Below are 22,856 nucleotides of genomic sequence, written 5' to 3'. Positions count from 1 at the left end.
GTTTCTTCATCTCTCATCACTCTCACTCTCCTCACTCTCTCGCGCTCTTCTCTCCTCGCTGTCGCCGATGCTACCGCTCCTCCTCCACCAAGGTAGCTCCTCCCTCCCTCCTTCCTCTGTTCTTGTAAAATGTTGGTTTTTTAAATGTTCTAGTAATTATGTCCACTGAATTGGTAGAATTTTATTGTAGAATGTAGGCTTTTTAATACAACATAATGTAGATTTTTTGAATAGAATAGAAAATTTTCAGTAAATGTAAGCCTTTTGAATAGAATAGAAAATTAGTAATATAATAGAAAATTTTAGGTATCGAATAGGTAGATTTTTTGAATGCAATAGAAAACTTTCAGTAAAGATAGGTCTTTTAATTAGAATAGAAAAATAGTAATAGAATAGAAAATCTTAGGTATCAAATAAGTTTTTGAATACAAAAATGTCTTAGGTATCGAATAAAATATAATTTTTTTAGGTGTTTACATTAACCAAATACTTTTAAATATTTTAGGTATCGAACAAAATATAAAAATGTTGTTGCCAATAATTGTGAATTATTTATGTCATTCTCACTGTTTCATCAAAGAATGCTATATGAGATTTGATGATCTAAATTTTTCACTCGGTGGAATATGCAAGCTTTCTAGTGTCGTGTCTCCCTGCAGTGATCCTCATCAGAGCTTCCTCTACAGCCAAGTGGGTGAGCTAAATGTCCACCTCCTCCTCCTCCTCATCATCCGCTCCTGCCATAAAAAATTCTGTCGAGAGTGGTACGGTTTGTATATATGATGATATTTGGACATGTATTGGTTGTCTCTTTGGACATGTGTATGTTTTGCAGGGAACATCATGGAGTGGCCTATATTTTGTCGGAATGTTGATTCATTTTTGTTCCGGCATATTTCAGGCGCTCGATATGTCCTATTTTAGCAAAGGTTATGCGGAAATATTTCGTGAATTTCAGCATGACCGTGATATAAAGTAGGAAATATCGAGTGCCCGTGATTTGCCGAAACAAAAATTAAACGACATTTCGGTAAAACATAGGCTATTTTTATTGTTATTACTCAATATATGTAAGAGGGGGTTGCAACCATTACCGATGGTCGATATATCATAGAGGAAGAATGTCGATTGTTGTCATGGGGGTCGCTTCTCCTTCTTTCCCGTGTGCTAGACATTTTGGTGTAATGCACTCGGGAAAGGAGGAGGGAGCAAGCATCACCGACGGTCACAATATCAGAGAGGGAACGCCCACCATATACACCACATGAGATGAAAGTTTTCAAGAAAAACTCGACAGACCGAAAGTCAACTCGTGCTGAATAATAATTTGTGTGTTGAATTCCTGTTAACTGTCGTCAATTTTTAATGTTTGAATTATGAACACAGGAAATGTTTGTCGATTTTTAATTTTTGAATTATGAACACAGGAAATGTTTGACGACGGTAGGATCCCCAAGTGCAATTACTGCACCAATGATGCGACATGCCTTATCTGGATAACGATAGGTGCTTCACCCTCACGCTGGAGAGGCCTTCGAACATTTTAGGTATGTAATGACGGCAAGTACTTTTTCGTAATTAAACATGACTTCTGCTTTTTTCTTTAACGTGTAATTTCTGCTTTTTACAATTTGACTAGTGCATCCTCTGCTATGCAAGATCGTATGTCTTAGAGAAGCTCAATTTCAAAGATAAGGAGAATATGGAGATGAAGAAATCTCACCTAAAGACGAAACGTGGTTTCATTTTTTGTGGTTAAGCTCTACAATGGAGTAAATCACTCATATTTTTGTTGTTCAAATTGGAGAGAACTATGCAAGACCTACGGATTTCAGGAGGATATGAAAATAACCTTTGATTGGTCCCCAAGATGATCCTAAAGATAATATCGACATTTGGGTGGACATGGACATGATTTCAGTTTTATCTCTATGTGAGTTTGTCAAACAAATTTGTTAAGTAATTTATATTTTTTATTTAAAAATAATTGGCATTCATCCCTACTAAACTTGTTTATTTGTAATTGACAGTTTATTTCTTTTCTCCAAGAAATACATGAAAGGATGTAGACAAAACCTACTACAGTTATGGCTCAGAATTAACTTGGGAGAAGAAAAATTATTTTATCTCGTTTATTAATTATGTTGAGATTTTTAAGATCGATTATGAAATTAGTTAAAATTATGTGCCACTAGGCTCCGAATTGAGTGATGGTAACATCCGTGCAAATAACATGGTAAGACTTTATTAACTATGGTTGCATACATTCTTCTTAAGTAAACTACATGGCTAACTATGTTACTATTATGTTCTTCAACAGAAGCTTCTGAAGGATGTTGTGCCTGACCTGATGTATACCGAAGGTTAGATGAGTATGTAGCTTTCAAACAAATCTGCCGGTGGCTTTTTATAGTGCATACTCGATTTCTCTAAAAGATGAAAGCCTCAAAATCAAAGGATGAGGCCAAGTAATGGATGCGCGCAAGCAATCAATTGGAGACAACATGAATATGTGCAGACCACAAGTTGGAGACAGATGGATCTCTATTCACCACAAGTTGGAGACAGATGGATCTCTATTCTTCATTTTCGAGATGAAGGGGTTTACCTGTTTTATGATATTTCACCTGAGATAAAGGAGTAATTCCTAGGCAGTACTTGTCATGTGCTACAATGATTATGAGTTATTTACCTAGGATAACTACCCTTATCTAGTGTTGGTTAACTTGTCATGTGATATATTAATGATGAGTTATTATATGACTACGGATGATGATCGAGTTATTATATGACTATGATGATGATGAGGCCGCACTATTTGACATGTGCTAGAATGATAATGAGTTATTTTATATATATATAGGGAAAATCCATCCTATCACCCGGTGGTAGTTAACCCACATATCTCATATACTATCATGTGGTAATATATATACAATTTTATTATTTTGAATATGTTCATATACTATATCTAAGATATTTTAAAGCAAGTTACATGAAAAAATTGCATATGAGTCTATAGTTTTTGTTATATTTATAAAATACGTACATATTTGTACGTGAAAAAAAGCATACTCAAAATATGATACATACTACCTAAATATTAGTATATATACTACCTAAACATTGTTATATACTGCATACTACACATACATACTTTTAGTTTCGACAGATACTACATACAACATACAAAATGCAAGCGGTGGTAACTACCACACAAGTGTCCAATGAAGGCATTCACATATCGTCTATTAATTCAACTTGCTTACTTGGATCTATCAACTTTAATTCAATCTATGTTTCTTCCACAATCTTCTCATTGTCTATTAATTCAACTTGCTGACTTGGACCCATCAACTTTAATTCAGTCTGTGTTTCTTTCTCAATCTTCTCATTGCTAGGGTAAAAATTTGTATAATGACGTATAAATACAATATAAATATAAAAAAATATATACTAATAATAACTTCTCATTGCTATTGTATAAAAATTGTATAATGACGTATAAATACAATATAAATATAAAAAATATACACATAATAGTGGCAAGAAGCAACACCAGGCGGTACTGCTACATCGCCCGTAGCGTGGACCCCGTGGTAGCACATTACCCTACACTACTATTAGGGTTTTCCTTAGTAGTCACTGTCACAATTGTTACATGATTTTGGGTGAAAAGCCAAACTCAGTGATGACGACATTTATGGCACCACCTCAAAATCCTTGAGGTTTGTGAGGTGGTGGGTTCACAACAATTGTGCAGTTAGGCGGTGCCGCGGTGGAGGGCATCGACTCTGGGCGACGGAAGTACACATTACCCTACGCTACTATTAGGGTTTTCCTTAGTAGTCACTGTTACGATTGTTACATGATTTAGCTCAGTAATGGAGACATTTATGGCACCACCTCAAAATCCTTGAGGTTTGTGAGGTGGTGGGTTCACGACAATTGTGCAGGTTTGCGTTGTGGTTAGGCGGTGGAGGGCATCGACCCTGGACGATGGAAGTACGCATTTACCCTACGCTACTATTAGGGTTTTCCTTAGTAGTCACTGTCATGATTGTTACATGATTTTGGGTGAAAATGCTCAGTGATGACGGCATTTATGGCACCACCTCAAAATTCTTAAGGTTTGTGAGGTGATGGATTCAGGACAATTGTGCAGGTTTGCGTTGTGGTTAGACAATGAAGGGCATCGACTCTGGACAATGGAAGTATCCCGAGGTGGCGGTCTCGGATGGCAATGCAACGGTAGCGAGGTCGCCGGCCCAGCCTGAGGGGTTGGTTTGGCAGGAAGTCGGGACGGCCTGAAGGGTTGATGGCCCCGGATGTTTGGCACACGTTCATGGTCTACGGACAGTCATCTTGTGGAGCAAGGCTACAAGGCTCGTGAGCGATGTCGAAGGTGTCGGAGCAGCGGCTCCAGCCGGGTGTGTGTTCGTTGCGATTATGGCCCTGTGTCGTGTGGTCAACGAGGCTTCCTTGCTTGTGCCGTTTTCGGCTCGGTGTTTCTTATAAACTGGCCAGTATGTGAAGTTTTCGATCCGGTATTAAACTGGATCTAACTTTCTTCTGCTATAATGCAGTGCCGGTATTAAACTGAACCAACTTTGTTCTGCTATAATGCAGTGCCAGAGCCCCTGGCCCTCTGACAAGATTCCATAAAAAAAGAACCACATCTGCAAACCACGGCGACAGGAAGTCAAATTATCAAAGACGACGGCCCTGATTTATTAGGCGAGGGTATGCGTGGTGTGTTAATACTTCTCGATGTGCTTACGACAGATACAAGATACACCTAGTAGTTAAGATTCTGCAGTTGTGCACAACAGTAGGTTATGCTCCTGGATCTCCCAGTGCCCAGGCCCCTTCTCCTCAATGCACATGACCATGGTCAGCCTCGGCCTGCAATTTCATTTTCCCCATCAAGGAACATTAGAAACAGAAGAAACTCGGGCCTCCCCGGCAGAGAGCACTGAAAATCCTTGGTTACCTTGAGTATGTGCACCTTGTGATCGGCGTCGGCGTTGCGGTTCCTTCCGCGGTACTTCCTGAGCTGCTCCCTGACGACCTTGTCGTAGATGAAGGAGGCGCCCTTGAACTGCGGGAGCGCCAGCCACGCCACGAACAGCAGCTTCACCGGGTACCACACCGGTATCCTGGACGCATCAACAGAGCAATAATGATATCGACCGGCAGGGAGTACTGCACAGATTAAATGGGTAGCTGCTGGACTGGAGGGTAATAAGTTACCAGTAGAGGACGGGCTCGGCGAGCATCTCCATGAGGGTGATGAAGGAGTAGAGGATCCAGTAGGCCAGCCACTGCTCGTCGTCCACCTTGGACGGGCTCTCCATGGCGCACACCGACGCATACCTACAGAACAGATCCGTCAGTGCCACATCCAACACAAGAATTACGGGATTGCCCATCTACTAATAAAGTAGTAGTACTACAAACGATTGATCAACTTACAGAGGATACAGCAGCGTAATACTTGGCCTGCGCAAGGAGACGAAGCATCAGAGGATATCAGACTTCACTAGATCGGCTCGCCCACAGGAAAGAAAAGAACACCATGAGATCTGCGAGTAGATAGGATGGGATACATACCCGGCGACGGAGTGAAGGTGGGTGAGGAGCGCCCATGACTTGCCCATTCTCTCCTTCACAGCAGTCACCGGAACGAACGATGCACCGTCACCGCTGTAGGTATCTCGGCCGTAAGCACGAGACCTCGGAGGGAAGCAAAGCTCTATTCGACCGACTGACGTGAGACGCGAAGAAAGAATCAGTGCAGGACGAGCAGAGGATGGGCAGGGGAGAGATGGCTTTATAAACGAGAGCGGTGGTGGGCCGGTGGCAATGGCACCGGGTGCTTGGCGTGTACGTGGCGGCATCATGGGGTTTCTTCCATTGAGAGCTAGAGCTAGAGTGGCCGACCTGACAAGGTGAGCTGGTGTGAGTCGCTTTGCATGCCGAGGGTTCTTGACTTGCTGCCCTGGCTGCGAGGCAGTGCTCCGCGTGTCGGCGCACGCCGACGCGTGCCAAGGAGCAGCGGGGGGCTCGTGCCAACGCCCGCCGGCGTGGTTCCTGTCACGGCTCGCGAGGGTGCGAGTCTCTCGCTCGGTGTGTGCTTTTCTGACTTTATTAGCCGAAATGTTGTGCTCACATCTTACGTGGGCCGCCTGGGCTAAAACTAAAGTTTAGTAGTATCGTCAACACGCTTAAAAAAAGCAGATCTCTACTCACTTTCTTAGCACCGGTTGATTGAATAGTCCCCCACTTTCAACCGGTTTATTTTCAACCGGTTTATTTTCAACCGGTTTTTCTTCGTCCCACCTCCCACCAGCCCCTCTCATCGGTTTTTTTCTTTTCTCGTCTGACCGGCAATACCCAACGTATTTATGGTAATCAATCATAATTAATCCACATATATTAATTATCAATCCAGGTATGGTAAGGTCATAACTCAGGAAATTTTGAATATGGCAATTATATGGTAATAAATTTAAATTACCCAAAGGCTATCAATCCAGATATGGTAAGGCCATAACTCGGGAAATATCGAATATGGTAATAAATTTAAATTGCCACTAGGTATGGTAAGGCTATCCACGTATAGTAATAAATCATATAGTAATAAATCATAATTAATCCACGTATAGTAATAAATCAATCCAGGTATGGTAAGGTCATAACTCAGGAAATTTTGAATATGGTAATAAATTTAAATTACCCCAAAGGCTATCAATCCAGGTATGGTAAGGCCAAAAATCGGGAAATATCGAATATGGTAATAAATTTAAATTACCCCAAAGGCTACCAATCCAGGTATGGTAAGGCCATAACTCGGGAAATATCGAATATGGTAATAAATTTAAATTACCACTAGGTATGGTAAGGCTATCCACGTATAGTAATAAACCATATAGTAATAAATCATAATTAATCCACGTATACTAATAAATCAATCCAGGTATGGTAAGGCCATAACTCAGGAAATATCGAATATGGTAATAAATCAGCGATCCGTCCGCATTACTAGCTCATCCGATAAATCAGCGATCGAGTAATTAAACAGTGCAATAATTAGTACTCCCTCCGTATATGGAAGGAACCACCGGAGTATTCCATAGATTAGCCACAGGATTTTGGCAATCTCGCTGTGGCATCTCGGATTTCGGAAATCACGCGCCCGCAGACGCCGCCGTGCCCCCCCCCCCTGCAACCACCGCCGGAGTCGGAGGCAAACGCGATCGCAATCGTGACGTGTATATATATACAAGGACGTACTACGTGCACAAGGGCCTGCAAGCAAACCCCAGTGCTCCTGATCACCATGCATTTCTTCCAGGTCGTCATGGCGTGGATGTTCCCGTGCGCCGTGTGGGCGGCGATGGCGCCGGCCGTGGCGACGGCAGCGACCATGGACGGCGCTTCGAGCGTTGAGCAGGGCAGCTCCTCGTCGCCGGCGTTCGGCCCTGGCGACGCTAAGGTGGCCTCCGACCCGGGCTCCTCCCCGACGTCGAGGTCGTCCACCTCCTCCTCCTTGCTCGGCGCCCGAAGCAGCTCGTCAAACAGCGCGCGCTCACCGGTGAGGGAGGGCGGTGACACGGCCGCACGAAAGGGCCACGCGCTAAGGCGGTGCCTGCACAGGTTCGCCAGAAATCTGCATTGCGCCGGTGCTGCGGACGAGCGGTCAGACGGGCGCGGGAGACGGAAGGGCCGGGCGACGAAGCCGGACGGGAGGGTCGCCGCCGGCGAGGACGGCACCTCCCGGGCGAGGGAGGAGGCCGTCGCGAGCGCGATCGCCTACTACAAGGAGTCGAGCCGGCAGCGCTGCAGGCCGCCGTTGGCTCCCTCGCCCAGCTTGGACGGCTGGCTCCTCGTTCGTCCGGAGGAGGAGATCGGCACCAGCGCCACGAGCGCCGTCTCGCCCTGCGAATGCGAGGCGCAGGGCACCTCGAGCACCGCCGCCCCCCACCACGGCCACGCGGCCTGCGACGGTACGTGTTGTCAACCGATCCGTCGGTCGATCTGCTCTGCTGCACCCGTGCACGTCTAAACCGTTGTTGATCTCCTTCGTGCAGCAGAATGCGGCGGCGGCAGGCCGTCGACGGTGGAAACTCGGCGAGGTCCAGCCGGGGAGATGGAAAAGGGTGACGCTGTCGACGGGCTTGACGGGGACGTCCTTAGGATAACGAGTTACTTCGCCGCCAAATATGTGCGCGCGGTGCGCCATTGAAGAATAGCTCGGGGTCCGTCTCACATGAGGCGAAGCAAACAGTTTTTCGTAATCTAGAGGACCTTGTCTTACGTACCTTCGATCTTGTATGATCTGTCCATATCAGTGTGCGAGTAGTAGTAATATGATTGTAGTAAGATCTGTCCATATCAATTGTCGATCTTATTCTTATATGATATGATGGCTTGCAGCGTTCCTAAGATCTAACGAGAATCTCCTGGAGTTAACGACACAATCGTTCGATTGTTTCTGAATCAGACTGCAATTTTGAAGCTTAATTGGCAAAGGAGTTAAGATATAGACAATCCTATTTATTCGAACTAGCTTTGCTGAATCGAAAGAAAAAAGACAACTTGGATTCAATCAAAAGAAATTAAAAGATTTTAGTAATGGCATGTATTCACCTCAATCACTATATGCTCTGTTTGTACTCTACACATGAGGAATATATTCACCTTTAACTTCCTTTTTTGCGGAAATAAGACTTTCATTCATCAACCATGGTCATTACACTCCAGATTTTACATAGAGCGTGAATTCCATCCGGTGCATGCCCATGCACGTTGAATTATCAAATGAGTATAAAGTTGGTCTTTTTTTAACTACTACACTCCAGATTCTCGAGCATGGAGATAGGCGAGTTGTAGACCAAGAGCTGGTATAGATATAGGCGAGTTGTAGACAAGAGCTGGTGGGCAGTAAGAAACGCATGCACACCAAAGAACAAATCTGAGTCACATGCCTACTTCTATTGGTTTCTACAAAGAGCGGCTAGCTTATATCTTAGACCAGTCGGTCACTGTCGAGGTCGTCAAGGTGATCTTACAGCACCGCCGTGGGGATTTCTCATATGATTTTATGTAGGCAAGCCGCAAGCGGTGCTGGTGATTGGCTGGGTGGTGTCGCTGCCTTGGGAAGAGACGAAGTGATGGTAAAAGTAAGCAGGATCCGATGATTCTTCTGTGGGGATAGCCAAAGTCAAGATGTCGACTACAGACTCGCCGCAGACTTGCAGTGAACCTGGATGCGGCGAGCCTGATTTGTGGATCGATGGCGGGTCTTGACTTTGTTAGCCTGGGATTGGATGGTTGCGGAGGGTGGTGTGCTTGGTTGGGTTCCCATGGAAGAATGTGGCCTCCTCGTGGATCTGGTCATGCCCATCCTAGAGAACATTGTGTCCCTAGCTCCCTCGAGGAGCAAGGACAGTGCAAGCGGTAGCATGGGGTAGGGGTAGATGTGGGGAGGGATGTCGGCGGCTGCTCGAGGTCATCATGATGAAACCCTTGACGTCCCATCTTTATCAATGGAAGTGGAAGAGCACGAAGTCGAGATTGGATAGGAGTTTGAGTTCTTTTTGGCACCGATCGGTTCCCCACTTTAGAGATGTATTTTTTTTGCGTGCGAGCAAACAGTGGGTTGATTCTAAAAGGGATAGGCACTTTTCAACATAAGTGCATGACGGACCAAAAATATGACCTCATTTTATTCGTTTGATAGATATCGTATTATTCGTTGTTGTTCGTTCGGTGAAATTTCCTAATATTTGATTGTTGTGTTTCTAATTAGAGCACCCCATAATCACCCAATATGAGGGGATGATAAATGAAAAATACTGATTATAAATTTTGAAGAGCCCATGGTAACGCACGGGCGTTATACTAGTTCTTTAAATTGCCTAAAAAAGCAGATTTTCTAAAAGTGTATATCCCAACAAGCTTTTACGGGTTCCCGTATGCTCATACAGAATAGATCTCGTAAATTGATACTACTCCTTTCGTTTCTAAATTATTTGTTTTCTAGAGATTTCAACAAGTAATTATATACGAAGCAAAACAAGTGAATCTACACTTTAAAATATATCTATATACATCCGTATGTGGTAATCCATTTGAAATCTTAAAAAAAAACAAATGTACAATGGGAGTATAATTTAAGAACAAGTTCACCTTAGAACTTGTTCGTCGCCACCCACAACAGTGCATACATACAAAATACATAGTTCGTGATAGTAAGTTAGTAACCCTTGTTGATGGCGTCCTCACTCATCAACGTCGAGGTAATACTTGGACGCCATCTTACGGAGGGCGTGTGCGAGGTCGTGCTCCTCCTTGGCGGCGGCGAGGCGGTCAGCGACACCTTCTTCTCTGGCCGCCGCCACACGCTCCGCCCCGATGAGCTCCTCATCGACGGCATGGCACCTCTTGCTCGTTGAGCACATCAAAACCAGCCCAAGGGTTCCGCCTAACGCTCCAGGAGAGCCGACCATGGTACAACGCGTGCGTCAACTACCATGATGGCTGGAGTTGTCGGCCTCCGCATCGTGTCGTGTGTGCTTGCTCGGACGAGACCTGACATGGTTCGAGTCGTGTCGCCGACCATTGAGAAGGGAAAAACGCAGAAGAGCAAGCTCACACGGTTAGTAGGCTGGTCCATCTATCGATCTAGGCGTGCGTAGCCTCGACTAATTTGCTGCAAAATGCGGCATATAGGAAATTCTCATAGCCTGGTTCCTGTTCTCCAAGTTTTTTTTGAGTCTAAACAAACTTTACTTTATTAAATAATGTTCATAGGGATACAATTCAAATTTGGGGGTTTAAAAGCCACACATGGCGCCCCGGGTCCAGACCAAAAGTATGCTTAGCAAGGCTATGTGCCTCTTGATTGGTTTCCCGTCCTTCAAAGATGACGGAACATGGAAAAGCTCCATCGTCTCTCTAATTTCCTTCACAATAGTTGCATACATTTCACCAATGCCTAGCCTAATATCCCGCACCACACCCTTGGAGTCGGAGGCTACTATCAAATGAGATAACGAAAGATCTTGGGCAAGAGCAAGAGCCTCCCGGCAGGCTTGCCGTCTCCGTCCCTGCACACTGCACTGAATGAGCATTCATCGTTTGTTCAATTAACAGCTCCGTCAACACGTATTTTTGCAAAGTTCTCCGGTGGCCTCAACCCCCTAGGCTTCCTGACACTGGATCGAGTAGCTGGAGTATTCTTCACCACATTTGGCTTACAGTCATTGAATTCCCGAATGTACTTCATGATAAATTGGTGGGTTGACATCGGACTCTGATAGATGTGCTCGTGTAAGGCTTGGCGTCGAGAGAACCAAATGGCCCAAAGACTAACCAGTACCTGAGTAAACTTCGCCGACGGAAACGTGTCCAGGAGTGAGAATATCCAGCGTTTAGCGTCTGGTTCAGTCGTTTCCGATAGAACTTGAAAGATCTCCGGCGATTGTAATGCCCAAACCGAACGAGCAACATGGCAATGCAGAAGGGAGTGTTGCCAGGAGTCTGTTGCACCGTATAGACCGCAGCTGTCCACCGTTGACATGTTTCGGTGATGTAACACATCCGCCGTCGGGATCGACTGTTGGGCTAGTCTCCAAAGAAAGATCTTAACCTTTGAAGGCACATCTAGTTTCCACAGCTTGGACCACGACTTCTGTTCACCTTCGGAATTTGAAGAATCTGAACGCCCCTCCAACCAAGCTTCTCGGCTGTGTTTTGTTGTGACTACTGTTCCCCAAGTGGTACGTCGCTGGAGCAAATCCACAACAGGCGGGCTACTGTTATTGGAAGCTTCCGTGCAGGACTGCCCTTTTTCTGTGTTTCTCTCTTTTCATTTTGCTATTTTATTTCTTTTTTTGTGCGGTTTATCACGTTTTGTTCTGTTCCTTTTTTTCTTCCTTTTCATATTTATTCTGTAAATACATCTTTCAAAAATATTAAATTTGTAAAGGTTTAGAATATCATAAAATTCGCATCATTTTCTAATTTGTGAACTGTTATATGTTTATAAATTCATATCATTTTTATAAATTTTAGAATATTTTAAAATTTATGAGGATTTTTCTGAATTCATGAACATCTCAAATTGTGTATAGTGTGTGAAGATATTTGAAATTTTAAAATCGTGTATATTTGTCGAATCAACGAACTACTCCTATTTTCAAATTCTTGAACACCTTTTTAAATCCGTGACCTTTATAAAATTAGCAAACATAGGAAAAAACCAAGCAAGACCCTACCCAGGTGCGCCCATACGGACGGTCTGCTACGCTGTTGGCTAAGAAAACTAGAAATAAATAATCGACAGGAAAAAAAAGGAGTCGACCGAAGGAGTGCGTGCTCTCATTATATACTAGTAAATGTGCACGTGCAACGCACGTCTCAACCAATGCACATGAAATTCATGTGATAGTTCATATGCTGGAAAATTCAGAAAATAGAAGGAACGATTATGAAGAAACCATTGAGCAACAATACGTAATATTGATGCACAACACCAACTCAAATTGCCTCTCCAAGTTTTGAAGTGAAAGCACAAGTATGTATATAAAGATTTTTCCGGAAATAGCATAGTGCATAGAAATATATCGAAAAAAATGTTGCAAGGGGCATACCATTGTTTTAGCCATGAAAGGAACCAACAAAGAAATCAAAATACGTAACAATGTTTGGCACAACTGTACTCTAATTTTAAGCTTGTGGGGCTACAACAAATGTCGCCTGAAAGCATTGTTCGGACGTCCAACTCATATTTCTCTGGCCCCATGAACTCTTTCACCCAACTTCGGCCAAGCCATGCAGCGGGGAAGGATCCATTGACGTTGTCGGAACTACATCTAGATTATTCTTCCTCATCAGTATTATGATAAACAATTTACAACAACAATGACTATATAACGGAACAAATATGTACAATGATAGTACAGAATCTAAAATAAGGACCATTGATCAGATGTTGGAGCATCAACATTGATAGAAAAAGCAAATCCATGCATGTCACAACATGCTACTTACATTTCCCATGTCATGGATACAATCTTAATATCTCAAAAAAGATTATAGATAGATTAGAATTGGGAAATGAGGTGATCCAGAAATTGGATATTTCACTGGCTGAGGGCAATCTCCATTAGTACAAAATCAGTATGTTCATACTCAACTTGTATGAAAGAACTATAATACTTGTTGTATGAGTCCAATTAGGAGTGGTCAGAAATTAGGAGAAGCTTCCTAGCAATTTGAATGCAGATTTGAGGCTTGGCATTTTTGATGGCTGAGTAAAAAAACATTTGAAACAAGGCAAAAGACTTGCCATTTTCATTGATTAAGAAGAGAATTGCACGGTTAATTGACGGAAAACTGGGCTAAAACCGATACATCCCAACCCATATGACATGGGCACCACCGGTCAACCTGGCCGCCGACATGGCACACAGAGCTGCAAAGAAGAAAGACATCCCTAGAGGAGTAGCAATATATCCAGCGGGCGGGCGAAGTGGTGAGGGTGTCGGCAATATATCCAGCAGAGCTATAGTGTGAGATTTATGGCTACGATGATTCAGACTAAATTTTCTTCTCATATTATTTTTTACTTGGGCACGTTCAGTTTTCTGGTTAATTCACTACCCCTAAATGCTCCGGCAAATTATCATAAGCAGAAAACATGTACTTCCTCCGTTCCTAAATGCAAGTCTTTTTAAAGATTCCAATATGGACTATATACAGAGCAAAATGAGTGAATCTACACTTTAAAATACATCTATATAAATCCGTATGTAGTTCATATTGACATCTCTAAAAAGACATATTTAGGGACAGGGGGAGTATATCTGTAAGCAAGTTGTAAAAGAAAAAAAAACATAGTCATATCATTTCAAAGAATGTTACATGCCAATAGGTTATAATTTTGCTATTGTCATCAAATGCATATCATCAATGTCAGTACAGTCAAATATAATGGCATGTCAACCCGGAATATACAAGGTCAATCATATAGATGCAACAGTGCAAGAAGAGTTACTAATCATTGCATTCTAGTGGTTGCATTGAGCAGCAATACTCATTATGTACAAACAATACAACATAGGAAGAGTGAGATGATATAACTAATAAAGTTCAAAGAATGTACTGCTGACAAAGATCCTTTACTTGATAAAGGCAGTAGTCGCTTGAGAAGTAGTCCTTCCCGATAAAGATGATCTGCGAATGATCCATCTGCATGTACATATTTTTAACACGCGCCGATCTGCAAATCTATGTGAGTAAGCTTGTGCCAATTTATTTTGTAGGAGTTGTGGGCAGCCCAAGTGCCTGGGAGAGCGCTGCCACTGTTGTAGCACTTTCCGGCTTGCCGGCGTGGTGTAGAAGGCTGAAGGATGTATGGCTGCACTGAATCAGGAGGAAGTTTCAGTGTCTTGTGCATTTCGTACCAGTTTTCAGATCCACGTCGGGGCCTTGTTGGGGTTTTGCACTCACATATTATGAGTCCAACATCAGCTCACATCAGAGAAAATTCAGTTGAGCATGATCATTAATTTCTTTTTACATTGTTAAGTAGTACGATCATTACTTAGTCATAGTGTTTCATTACAAAGACTTCCAGATGTTGTCGCTTGCCAAAAGGAAGATATCGTGTCTTTACCACAATAGAATCTGAATAATTTATTCCAGTTCAGCATAGGATTTTCTGTCATGTTATTTGTGAAACACAACCTAATAAGAACTAAAAGCATAGGACTCTGTCATGTTATTTGTGAAACACAAAGGAATATGTTCCAAACCTGAAAGTTGGATGGGCCGGAGTTCCTTTGCTGAATCTAGTGTAGGCGTAGTGATGTGGTGTCACGTTGCTGCGTCCAGGCCATGGTGTCCGCGTGAGGAGTGTGGCGGCCATCACGGCAGCGTTGGGCCAGTAAAGTCCTGGAATAGAGTGTGACACCGCGTTTCAGGCAATGGGTCTATGTGAGGGATGATGAAGCAACAATACAAATACTAATCGACATATAGTACATCTATTTTCACTAATGTGATGGCACAACCCAGAGCCTACATGTGTCTCAATTCTGAAAATTGTGAAGTGTGTAATCAGAACACTATTTCAGTTTGGTAGGGCGATCCAAACAGTGTACCCCCATCCATCCATTGTTAAATGATTGTCTGCTCATGAAGACCTGAGCATCGAGAAAGAAGACTAATTGGAGACCATGGAGCTGATCTTATACTTGAATAGTGAGTGCCTGACTATCATGGCTATCTCTATTTACGGATGTTTAAAGGGATTGGATACATCAGAGCGTCTTGAAGCAAACACAAGAGAGTGTCATACTCATAAATTTTCAAGAATGCGGGATCGATAAAATTGGTGTGCCATGTTATTTCTAGGGAATAAATCCCTGAGCTTTTGGGACAAAAAATCAGTTTAAAAAGGGGTGATGCCAGCAAGCTTATGTGACCTTCTCGGTCTAGATTCTGTGCTCAAACCTGCTGATGCACTTAGATGTTAGAAAGAGAGATTGGATGCAGAGGGCGTGATGGGTCGTACCGCGGCGACGCCTTGCTGCAAGTCTGGATTTAATAGGCGTATTCATGAAGATGCAGCGTGTAGGGTGGCCGCTGACGCATACACATACGCGCGGATGCTCCACGCTGCGGCTGCGCAGCCGGGAGCCGCATCGCCGTGGGCGGAGGGGTGGGCCATGCACGCACTCGCCGGCGTGGACTGCTGCCTTGTCCGGTTGGACGCCCAGCTCAGCCTGGTCGAGCTCCTCGTTCCAGCGCTGGACGCCGGACGTCGTCCTGGCCGTCGTCGGTCCGGCGGACATGGCGTGGTGGGTTGGCGTCGGGATAGCCGGAGAGAAGAGTTGTGGCCTTCATCTGCAGCCGTATGCTGGCGGCGGCGGCGATCTAATAACCCTGGATCCAGCCCTAGGGTACGATGGACATGGAATAGGGAGGAGCGGTATGTGGTCTTTACAATCGCTGGGATAGAAGCTGATTACGCTTTCATGGAACACGTATTAGGCGGACGAATCTTTGGCAGAGTATACGTCGGGCGGACTGTAATTGCTAATTGCTAACCTCATATTAATCTAGGCTGTTAGATCTAATTTGGTGGGATAATCAGACGATAATAATCAACCGGTGTACATTTAACGGGGTGTCTCTAAGAAAGAAGATGTTTGCTTGTTTAATAGTAGTAGAGATAAAGAGTAGAGATAGGGCCAATGTCAATGTAACATTGCCTTACTGCGAAACATACGGAGGGCTAGCATTTACAGATTTCACCTCGGCCACGCCCAGTAGCAACACTCAGAGCCGGGTTTCTCTAGTTTTACATCTATTTTCGGGGAGCCTTTTTCGTAGTGCTTTTGGGTTTGTTTTACGTGGAGTTGTTTCTCTGTTTGATTTTTTATGTTTGTTCTTAGATTTTTTTCCTTATTTCTGTTCTTTGTTTCCTTATTTTACTTGTTATATTTGTATTTGATTTACTTCGGTTTCTTTTTTAATTTTCAGTTGCGTTTTCACTTTTATTTCATTTTTATTTACTCTATTGGGTAAAGTACACCTATTTCCGTAGAGCTTCCTCATATTTTTTAAATATTTTTAGGCATGTAAACATTTTTATGATACTACACGATGTCTTTACAAAAGTACATGAACATTTATTAAACAACTTAAATGTTTTGTTAAAGTACATGAACATATGTGAATATTTTGTAACAACGTGGAAATTTATTACCAGAACATGAACATTTTTCCAGACACCATGAACATTTATTCAAAGTACCGATTTGTTTAGTAGCATGAACATTTTATTTAAAGTATGCAAACATTTTATGAAGAGTGAACTTTATATTAAAGTGCATGAACAATTTTCTAAACAACATGAATATTTATTTAATATAAAAATATTTCTATACATTTCCTACATGTTTATTAAATTCTGGAACATCTTTTCAAATTCATGGATATTTTAAACCGATAATTTTTTTTATCAAATTCTTGAAGACCTTTTAAGATCCATGTTTTTTTTTCTAGTTTAGCAAACATTGAAAGCAAGCACGTAAGGCCCTGCCCGGATGCGCCGTACGGACGGTTTGCTACACTACCGGCTAAGATAACTGGAAATAAACGGTCGATGGCGTCGGGGTGCATGTTTGGTCTCATAATAATGCAATATGAGCGGGCTAGGTGCTATAATAACGTGCATTGCGCGGACTTGGTGCTCTCACTTTTTTTGGAATAATTTGGATTGTGTACCACATGTGTCACGTGGTTTAGTGCTCACTATATAGCAACATTGTTATATATCGCTTACGCCAAGACGAAGCGCTTGCCTTCAGCGCTTTTGCCTGGGGCATAGCAGTACCGACCCAAATAGGCGGGTTTTCCTTCGTTTTGCATTTTTGGGGAACTATTTTCCGAATGTTTTTGCATATGTTTGTCGGGAGTTGTTTCTCTGTCCGGTTTCAATGTTTTTTCCTTGGATTATTTTTCGTTCTATTTCTTTTCCTTTTCCCCTTTTCTCATTTCCCTCTTGCTTTTCTATCTTTGTATTTGTATTTAGGTTTATGTTTTTATGTTGTTTTCTTGTTATTATTTTTTAATTTTGCTTCTATTTTCTACGGGGTAAAAGACACCTATTTTCTTAGATCTTCATAAACAAAAATTAAGACATGTGAACATCTATAATACCTAAAATAGTTCATCCCCACTATGTTATTTCTCTTGACATGCAGACTATCCACATCAGCAACCACTTCCATACTGCCATGTCACATATGATCCCAAATAAATTTAATCATTTGTTCTCTGGTGCGTCCACGTCATCCTCTTTTGCTCTACTGCCTTGCATTGCCGATGCTTGCCCTTCCACTCAATTTGTTACGGATGGGTTGCACGTCGTCTCTTCAATTCTCTTCGTCTCCTGCAACTCCACCCACACAAACAGATCAAAAGTCATAGATGATTGTTTCCATCTCCCTCTTCATCTTCCGTGAATCAAGGGAAATTTTACGATGCATCATAATACACCAAATCACGTGTATTATATGGGCGATCTAACGGATTAGAATAACTGGGCCTTTTTGAGCCCAAGGGTATTTTCGACCTAAATTTTTTTATACCTTTAATCGGCCCAATTAAGTCCAGGGGTATTCTCGTCTGAAATGTTTCGATTAAATTAATTGCATTAATAAAACACTTCATTATAGAGGTCCAATCATCGTGCGTACTCTTTTGAAATTTGGTTCGAGCGGTTCGTCCTCTCTCCTCCTCTCGAGCCCTAACCTCGGCGCCCTCGATCGCCGCCGATCGCCCCCGGCTCCCTCAATCGCCGCCGATCGCACTCGCCGTGTCACTCCTTCCTCCTGCTCCTACTCCCCCCTCCATCGGAAGTCACCCCACTCGGGTCGCGACGCCAGATCTTCCGACGAGCCTCCCCTCCTTCCCCGAGCGGACGCCACCTTCCCCGACCCGAGAGGCCACATCATCCTCATCGACGTGCATCAACTTTTTCACGCCGGATCTTCGCTGTAAGTGCCTAGCCATCTCAAATCTTTGTTGGTCCCTTATGCTTATAGTACCAATAGGGGTCAGATTTGATTAGGGTTTAGGATATGTCATGTGAGGTTTAGGGTTTATGGTTTCAGAAAGTTGTGACGAGATTTCTATTGAAAGGGAGTGTAAGTTGGATTTAGCTAGGACATGTTGATGTAGTTAGTTAGGGTTTATGGTTTCAGAAAGTTGTGACAAGATTTTTTTTCAAAGGAAGTGTAAGTCGGATTTAGCTAGGACATATTAAAGCACTTAGTTAGGGTTGTGTGCCATGAGAATTTGTCAGCAGATTTGGATTCAAAGAAAGTTATTTTGGATTTAGTTAGGAGATGTTTTTGAATTGAGTTTCCAGATATTTTGGATTTAGTTAGGAGATAATTATTTTTGTATGGAGTTTGGAGATATTTTCGACTTAGGGACGAGATAATTTGGATTTACTTAGGTGATAATTTTGGATTCAGTTAGGACACAATTTTGAATGGAGTTTGCAGATAATTGATCTATCAGGGTGGATCTATCAGGGGACTTGAAAGATTCGTGCACTTTGGATTTGGTTAGGAGATCATCAGTTACAACAAGTACAATCAATTAAATATTTCTGGATTTAGTCAGGGAATATTTTATACTTACTTACAGCTTTTGAAGGACTGAGTTTGGTACATGAATCCGATATGAAAAATTAAATCAATTATTTAAGCAGAGTATTGCATAATTATTATGTATGATATCCATCCGTAACATTGACTATCTGTTTTCGTTGGCAGCATAACGACATGGATGATAAAGGCAACAATGGCAAAAACTTGGGGAATACAGGCAAGGATGACAAGGACATGGGTGATAGACGAAACGAAGGCAAAGGAATGGATGGTATGCACACGGATGATAACGATAATGAGGATGCAGGTAAGGATGGCATAGACCTAGATGATGTACACATGCAAGGTAAAGGAATTGATATTAAAGGCATGGTTGGTTCAGATCTGAATGAGTGTATGGAATACATAGAGATTGTGAAGAAGACTTTTAGGACTGAGGAAGAAGCCTACATGTTCTACGTAGACTATGCGAGAAAAAATGGTTTGGTGTTAGAAAGGATGATCTGAAGTACAGGGGTCCGGGTCCGAAACAAAATGCATACAAAAGGACATACAAGTGCTGCAAACAAGGATGGCGGGCCCTTAAACACTTTAACAGAGCTGATAGAAAAAGAACACCGAGGGGTCTTTCTCGGTGTGGGTGTCCCGCTCTTTTTCAGGTTGAGCTACAAGATAGTACTGGCCTCTGGTTCGTCAAGAATTTTGTGGACAAGCATAACCATCTGTTTGTCCCTGCTGACCTGACTCCCTACTTATTGGCTCATCGTAGAATGACTGACGCACAAAAGGCCGATGTCATCAAGTATGCTATTGGTGGACTTCGAACACATCAAATTATGAATGTAATGGGGAAGAATGCCGGAGGTCCCGACAAGCTTGGATTTATAGATCGAGACCTATACAACCATGTTTCAATCCAGAAGAAGCGCAAGATAGAAGGCAGTGACGCTAGATATTTGCTCACCTATATGGTTGCACAGAAAAAAGCAGACTCGAAATTCTTTTTCAAATACACAAAAGACAAAGAAGGCCATTTGAGGAACATATTCTGGGCTAATTCACAATCCCGGATTGACTATGTTGCCTTTGGTGGTGTCGTGGTATTCGACAGTACATACCGGTCTAACAAGTACAGTCTTCCGTTTATTCCATTTGTTGGTCTGAACCATCACCGCAGCACAGTTTTGTTTGGGGTCGGTCTAGTGTCAGACGAGACAGTTGCATCATACCAGTGGCTTCTTCATGTATTTTTGGAGGCAATGTCCCAGAGGGCACCCATTTCAGCAATCACCGATGGGGACGATTCAATGGCTAAAGCAATAGCTACTGTCTGGACTGGAACAGATCATCGTTTGTGCACGTGGCATATCGAGGAGAATATGGTGATGCACCTCCGCAAGAAAAAGCTTGAGGAATTTAGGGAATTAATTTACCATCGTTGGGATGTTTGTAAGGGCATATTTACCCCTAGGTGTTTTGGTGATTGATGACAATGCTTTTGCGGACTAATCGTGTGCCTTGAGTTTCTCAGATGCTTCATCACTAGGCACGAGACGATTCGGTGCCCCTCGGAGACTATTGAAGACGGCGTTGTTCTACGTTTCTCTTTGGTGGATTTGAGTCGTAGGAGAGCCGTACTATTAAGAGGGGGTCCGCGCCGGAAAGGTTTGGGTGGAATCAACACGTACACATGTCCTACCTTTCCTTGCACTTTGGAGCGTCTTACCGTTATTCTAGTTGTGCATAAACAGACGACTACTGCTGTACTTGCGGTAGTACTGCTCTATGGAGCGGTAGTACCGCAAGCACCCGCGGTAGTACCACCGGGGGTTACGGTAGTACCGCTCCTCTGAAGCCTTAGTACCATAACTCCCAGGCCTAGTGCTGCTCCGGTACGGTAGTTGGAGCGGATGTAACTTTTTACATCCGCGCCCACATGGTAGTACCGCACGACATGCGCGGTAGTACCGTGCGAGGCCACGGTAGTACCGCTCCCCTGGAGCCATAGTACCGTGTCCCTCACACCTAATACCGTTGCACCGCGGTAGTAGGAGCGGATGTAATTTTTTACATCCGCGCCTCAACGGTAGTACCGCGCCTCGAGCGCGGTAGTATCGTGTCGGGTTTTTGCACTGTTTCTTTTTCAGCGGAAGTAGGCATGGGTGTATTTTATTTCATCCGCGCTCTTCGTAGGCCTTGGCTTACCTGCCTTGCGGTAGTACCGCAAGGGGGAGCGGTAGTACCGCGCGAGCGGTAGTATTGCGCTCAGTCAGGCTAGTCACGACCTCTGCTGATGCCGCGGAAGTACCGTGGTCCTCCACGGTAGTACCGCGTGGCCTTGTGGTAGTACCGCGCCCCTGGAGCGGTAGTACCGCATGTCGTAGGCTGATTTAAGTGGATAACGGTTGGATCTCTTCCACGAGTATAAAAGGGGCGTCTCCTACCTCTAGTTGACTACCTCTTCCATCCCTAAGCTCCATTGTTGCTCCAAGCTCCATTTTCGCCCGATCTCTCTCCCTAGCCAATCAAACTTGTTGATTTGCTCGGGATTGGGTGACAAGGCTCCGTTCTACACTTCCACCAAGAGAGATTTGATTCCCCCCACTTATCCCTAGCGGATCTTGTTACTCTTGGGTGTTTGAGCACCCTAGACAGTTGAGGTCACCTCGAAGCCATACTCCATTGTGGTGAAGCTTCGTGGTGTTGTTGGGAGCCTCCAATTGTTGTGGAGATTGCCCCAACCTTGTTTGTAAAGGTTCGGTCGCCGCCTTCAAGGGCACCAATAGTGGAATCACGGCATCTCGCATTGTGTGAGGGCGTGAGGAGAATACAGTGGCCCTAGTGGCTTCTTGGGGTGCATTGTGCCTCCACACCACTCCAACGAAGACGTACTTCCCCTCAAAAGGAAGGAACTTCGGTAACACATCCTCGTCTCCACCGGCTCCACTCTTGGTTATCTCGCGCCTTTACTTTTGCAAGTTCACTTGTGTTGTTTCCCTTACTTGCTCGTGTACTTGTTGTTATTGCATCATATAGGTTGTTCACCTAGTTGCATATCTAGACAACCTACTTTGATGCAAAGTTTAATTTGTTAAAGAAAAGCTAAAAATTGTTAGTTGCCTATTCACCCCCCTCTAGTCAACCATATCGATCCTTTCAATTGGTATCAAAGCCTCGTCTCTTTATTAAGGACTTTGCCGTCCGAAGAGTATGGTTGACACCACACACGGTGCGGAGGAGCACTCCGGTGTGAATCCCGTCTCGTCTACGGCCGATGGGGGAACCTCGGTCTCTCGTGAGGAATTCAATGTGGCTCTAGACACATTGAAAGACTCCATGACGACCAACGTTGAAAGCATGCTTACTAAATTTCTTGAAGGGCTTAAACTGTCCACCTCGCCAATGAAAGTGGGTGATCCCACTAACAAGGTGACGGATGTGACCTCCGACAACGGGGAAGCTAACAGTGAAAAGAGTCCTTCTACTAGTGGTAGAAATGGCACCGGCATCTTTGCCCATGTGGAACCCCCAGTTTATGGAGGACCGATTCCCTCTACTCATTTGAATCATGCCGGTCCTCCTCCTAAGTATGAGAAACATGAAGATTTTGATTCTTGGGTTTATCGCTTCAAGCGTCATTTAAAACATGTGAATACT

General features: G+C 43.6%; 2 protein-coding genes across 7 annotated transcripts; both read right to left on the bottom strand.

Annotated features, from left to right (window-relative positions):
- Positions 1-4,707: 4,707 nt before the first annotated feature.
- LOC542803 (protein HVA22) lies at positions 4,708-5,918 on the bottom strand. Of its 2 annotated transcripts, none has more exons than XM_044575952.1 (5): positions 5,614-5,918; positions 5,476-5,502; positions 5,254-5,376; positions 4,994-5,159; positions 4,708-4,905 (listed from the first exon to the last, which is right to left on the bottom strand). In XM_044575952.1, the coding sequence occupies exons 1-5, from the start codon at positions 5,901-5,903 to the stop codon at positions 4,876-4,878; spliced, it is 636 nt and encodes a 211-aa protein (XP_044431887.1). In that variant the 5' UTR covers positions 5,904-5,918; the 3' UTR covers positions 4,708-4,875. The 2 variants fall into 2 exon arrangements, with proteins under 2 accessions (XP_044431887.1, XP_044431888.1); XM_044575953.1 differs by having other exon boundaries at positions 5,009-5,159.
- A 6,456-nt stretch (positions 5,919-12,374) lies between these two features.
- On the bottom strand, positions 12,375-16,083 carry LOC123159100 (uncharacterized). 5 transcript variants are annotated; one of them, XR_006479510.1, is made up of 4 exons: positions 15,587-16,067; positions 14,826-14,964; positions 14,194-14,428; positions 12,375-12,881 (listed from the first exon to the last, which is right to left on the bottom strand). XR_006479510.1 is itself a non-coding variant. In XM_044576908.1 (4 exons), exons 1-4 carry the CDS (start codon positions 15,864-15,866, stop codon positions 12,695-12,697), a joined length of 846 nt encoding a protein of 281 aa, XP_044432843.1. In that variant the 5' UTR covers positions 15,867-16,075; the 3' UTR covers positions 12,378-12,694. The 5 variants fall into 5 exon arrangements, 4 of the variants coding, with proteins under 4 accessions (XP_044432845.1, XP_044432843.1, XP_044432846.1 ...); XM_044576908.1 differs by having other exon boundaries at positions 12,378-12,881; positions 14,194-14,433; positions 15,587-16,075; XM_044576910.1 differs by lacking the exon at positions 14,194-14,428 and having other exon boundaries at positions 15,587-16,083.
- Between the last annotated feature and the right edge of the window lie 6,773 nt (positions 16,084-22,856).

This window comes from Triticum aestivum, chromosome 7B (assembly GCF_018294505.1).
Source record: "Triticum aestivum cultivar Chinese Spring chromosome 7B, IWGSC CS RefSeq v2.1, whole genome shotgun sequence".
Lineage (NCBI taxonomy): Eukaryota > Viridiplantae > Streptophyta > Magnoliopsida > Poales > Poaceae > Triticum > Triticum aestivum.
This window is presented reverse-complemented; position numbering and strand designations above follow the sequence as displayed.

Excerpts from the sequence above, each read along its gene's own strand:
- LOC542803 (XM_044575952.1), bottom strand. The coding sequence starts at position 5,903 with ATGATGCCGCCACGTACACGCCAAGCACCCGGTGCCATTGCCACCGGC. Across the intron at positions 5,160-5,253 it reads GCCGAGCCCGTCCTCTACTG|GATACCGGTGTGGTACCCGG; the intron begins GTAACTTATTAC and ends TGATGCGTCCAG. Across the intron at positions 4,906-4,993 it reads ACAAGGTGCACATACTCAAG|GCCGAGGCTGACCATGGTCA; the intron begins GTAACCAAGGAT and ends ATGAAATTGCAG.
- LOC123159100 (XM_044576908.1), bottom strand. The coding sequence starts at position 15,866 with ATGTCCGCCGGACCGACGACGGCCAGGACGACGTCCGGCGTCCAGCGC. Across the intron at positions 14,965-15,586 it reads TGCAGCAAGGCGTCGCCGCG|GACTTTACTGGCCCAACGCT; the intron begins GTACGACCCATC and ends ACTCTATTCCAG. Across the intron at positions 12,882-14,193 it reads GCGACTACTGCCTTTATCAA|ATGTAGTTCCGACAACGTCA; the intron begins GTAAAGGATCTT and ends AGAATAATCTAG.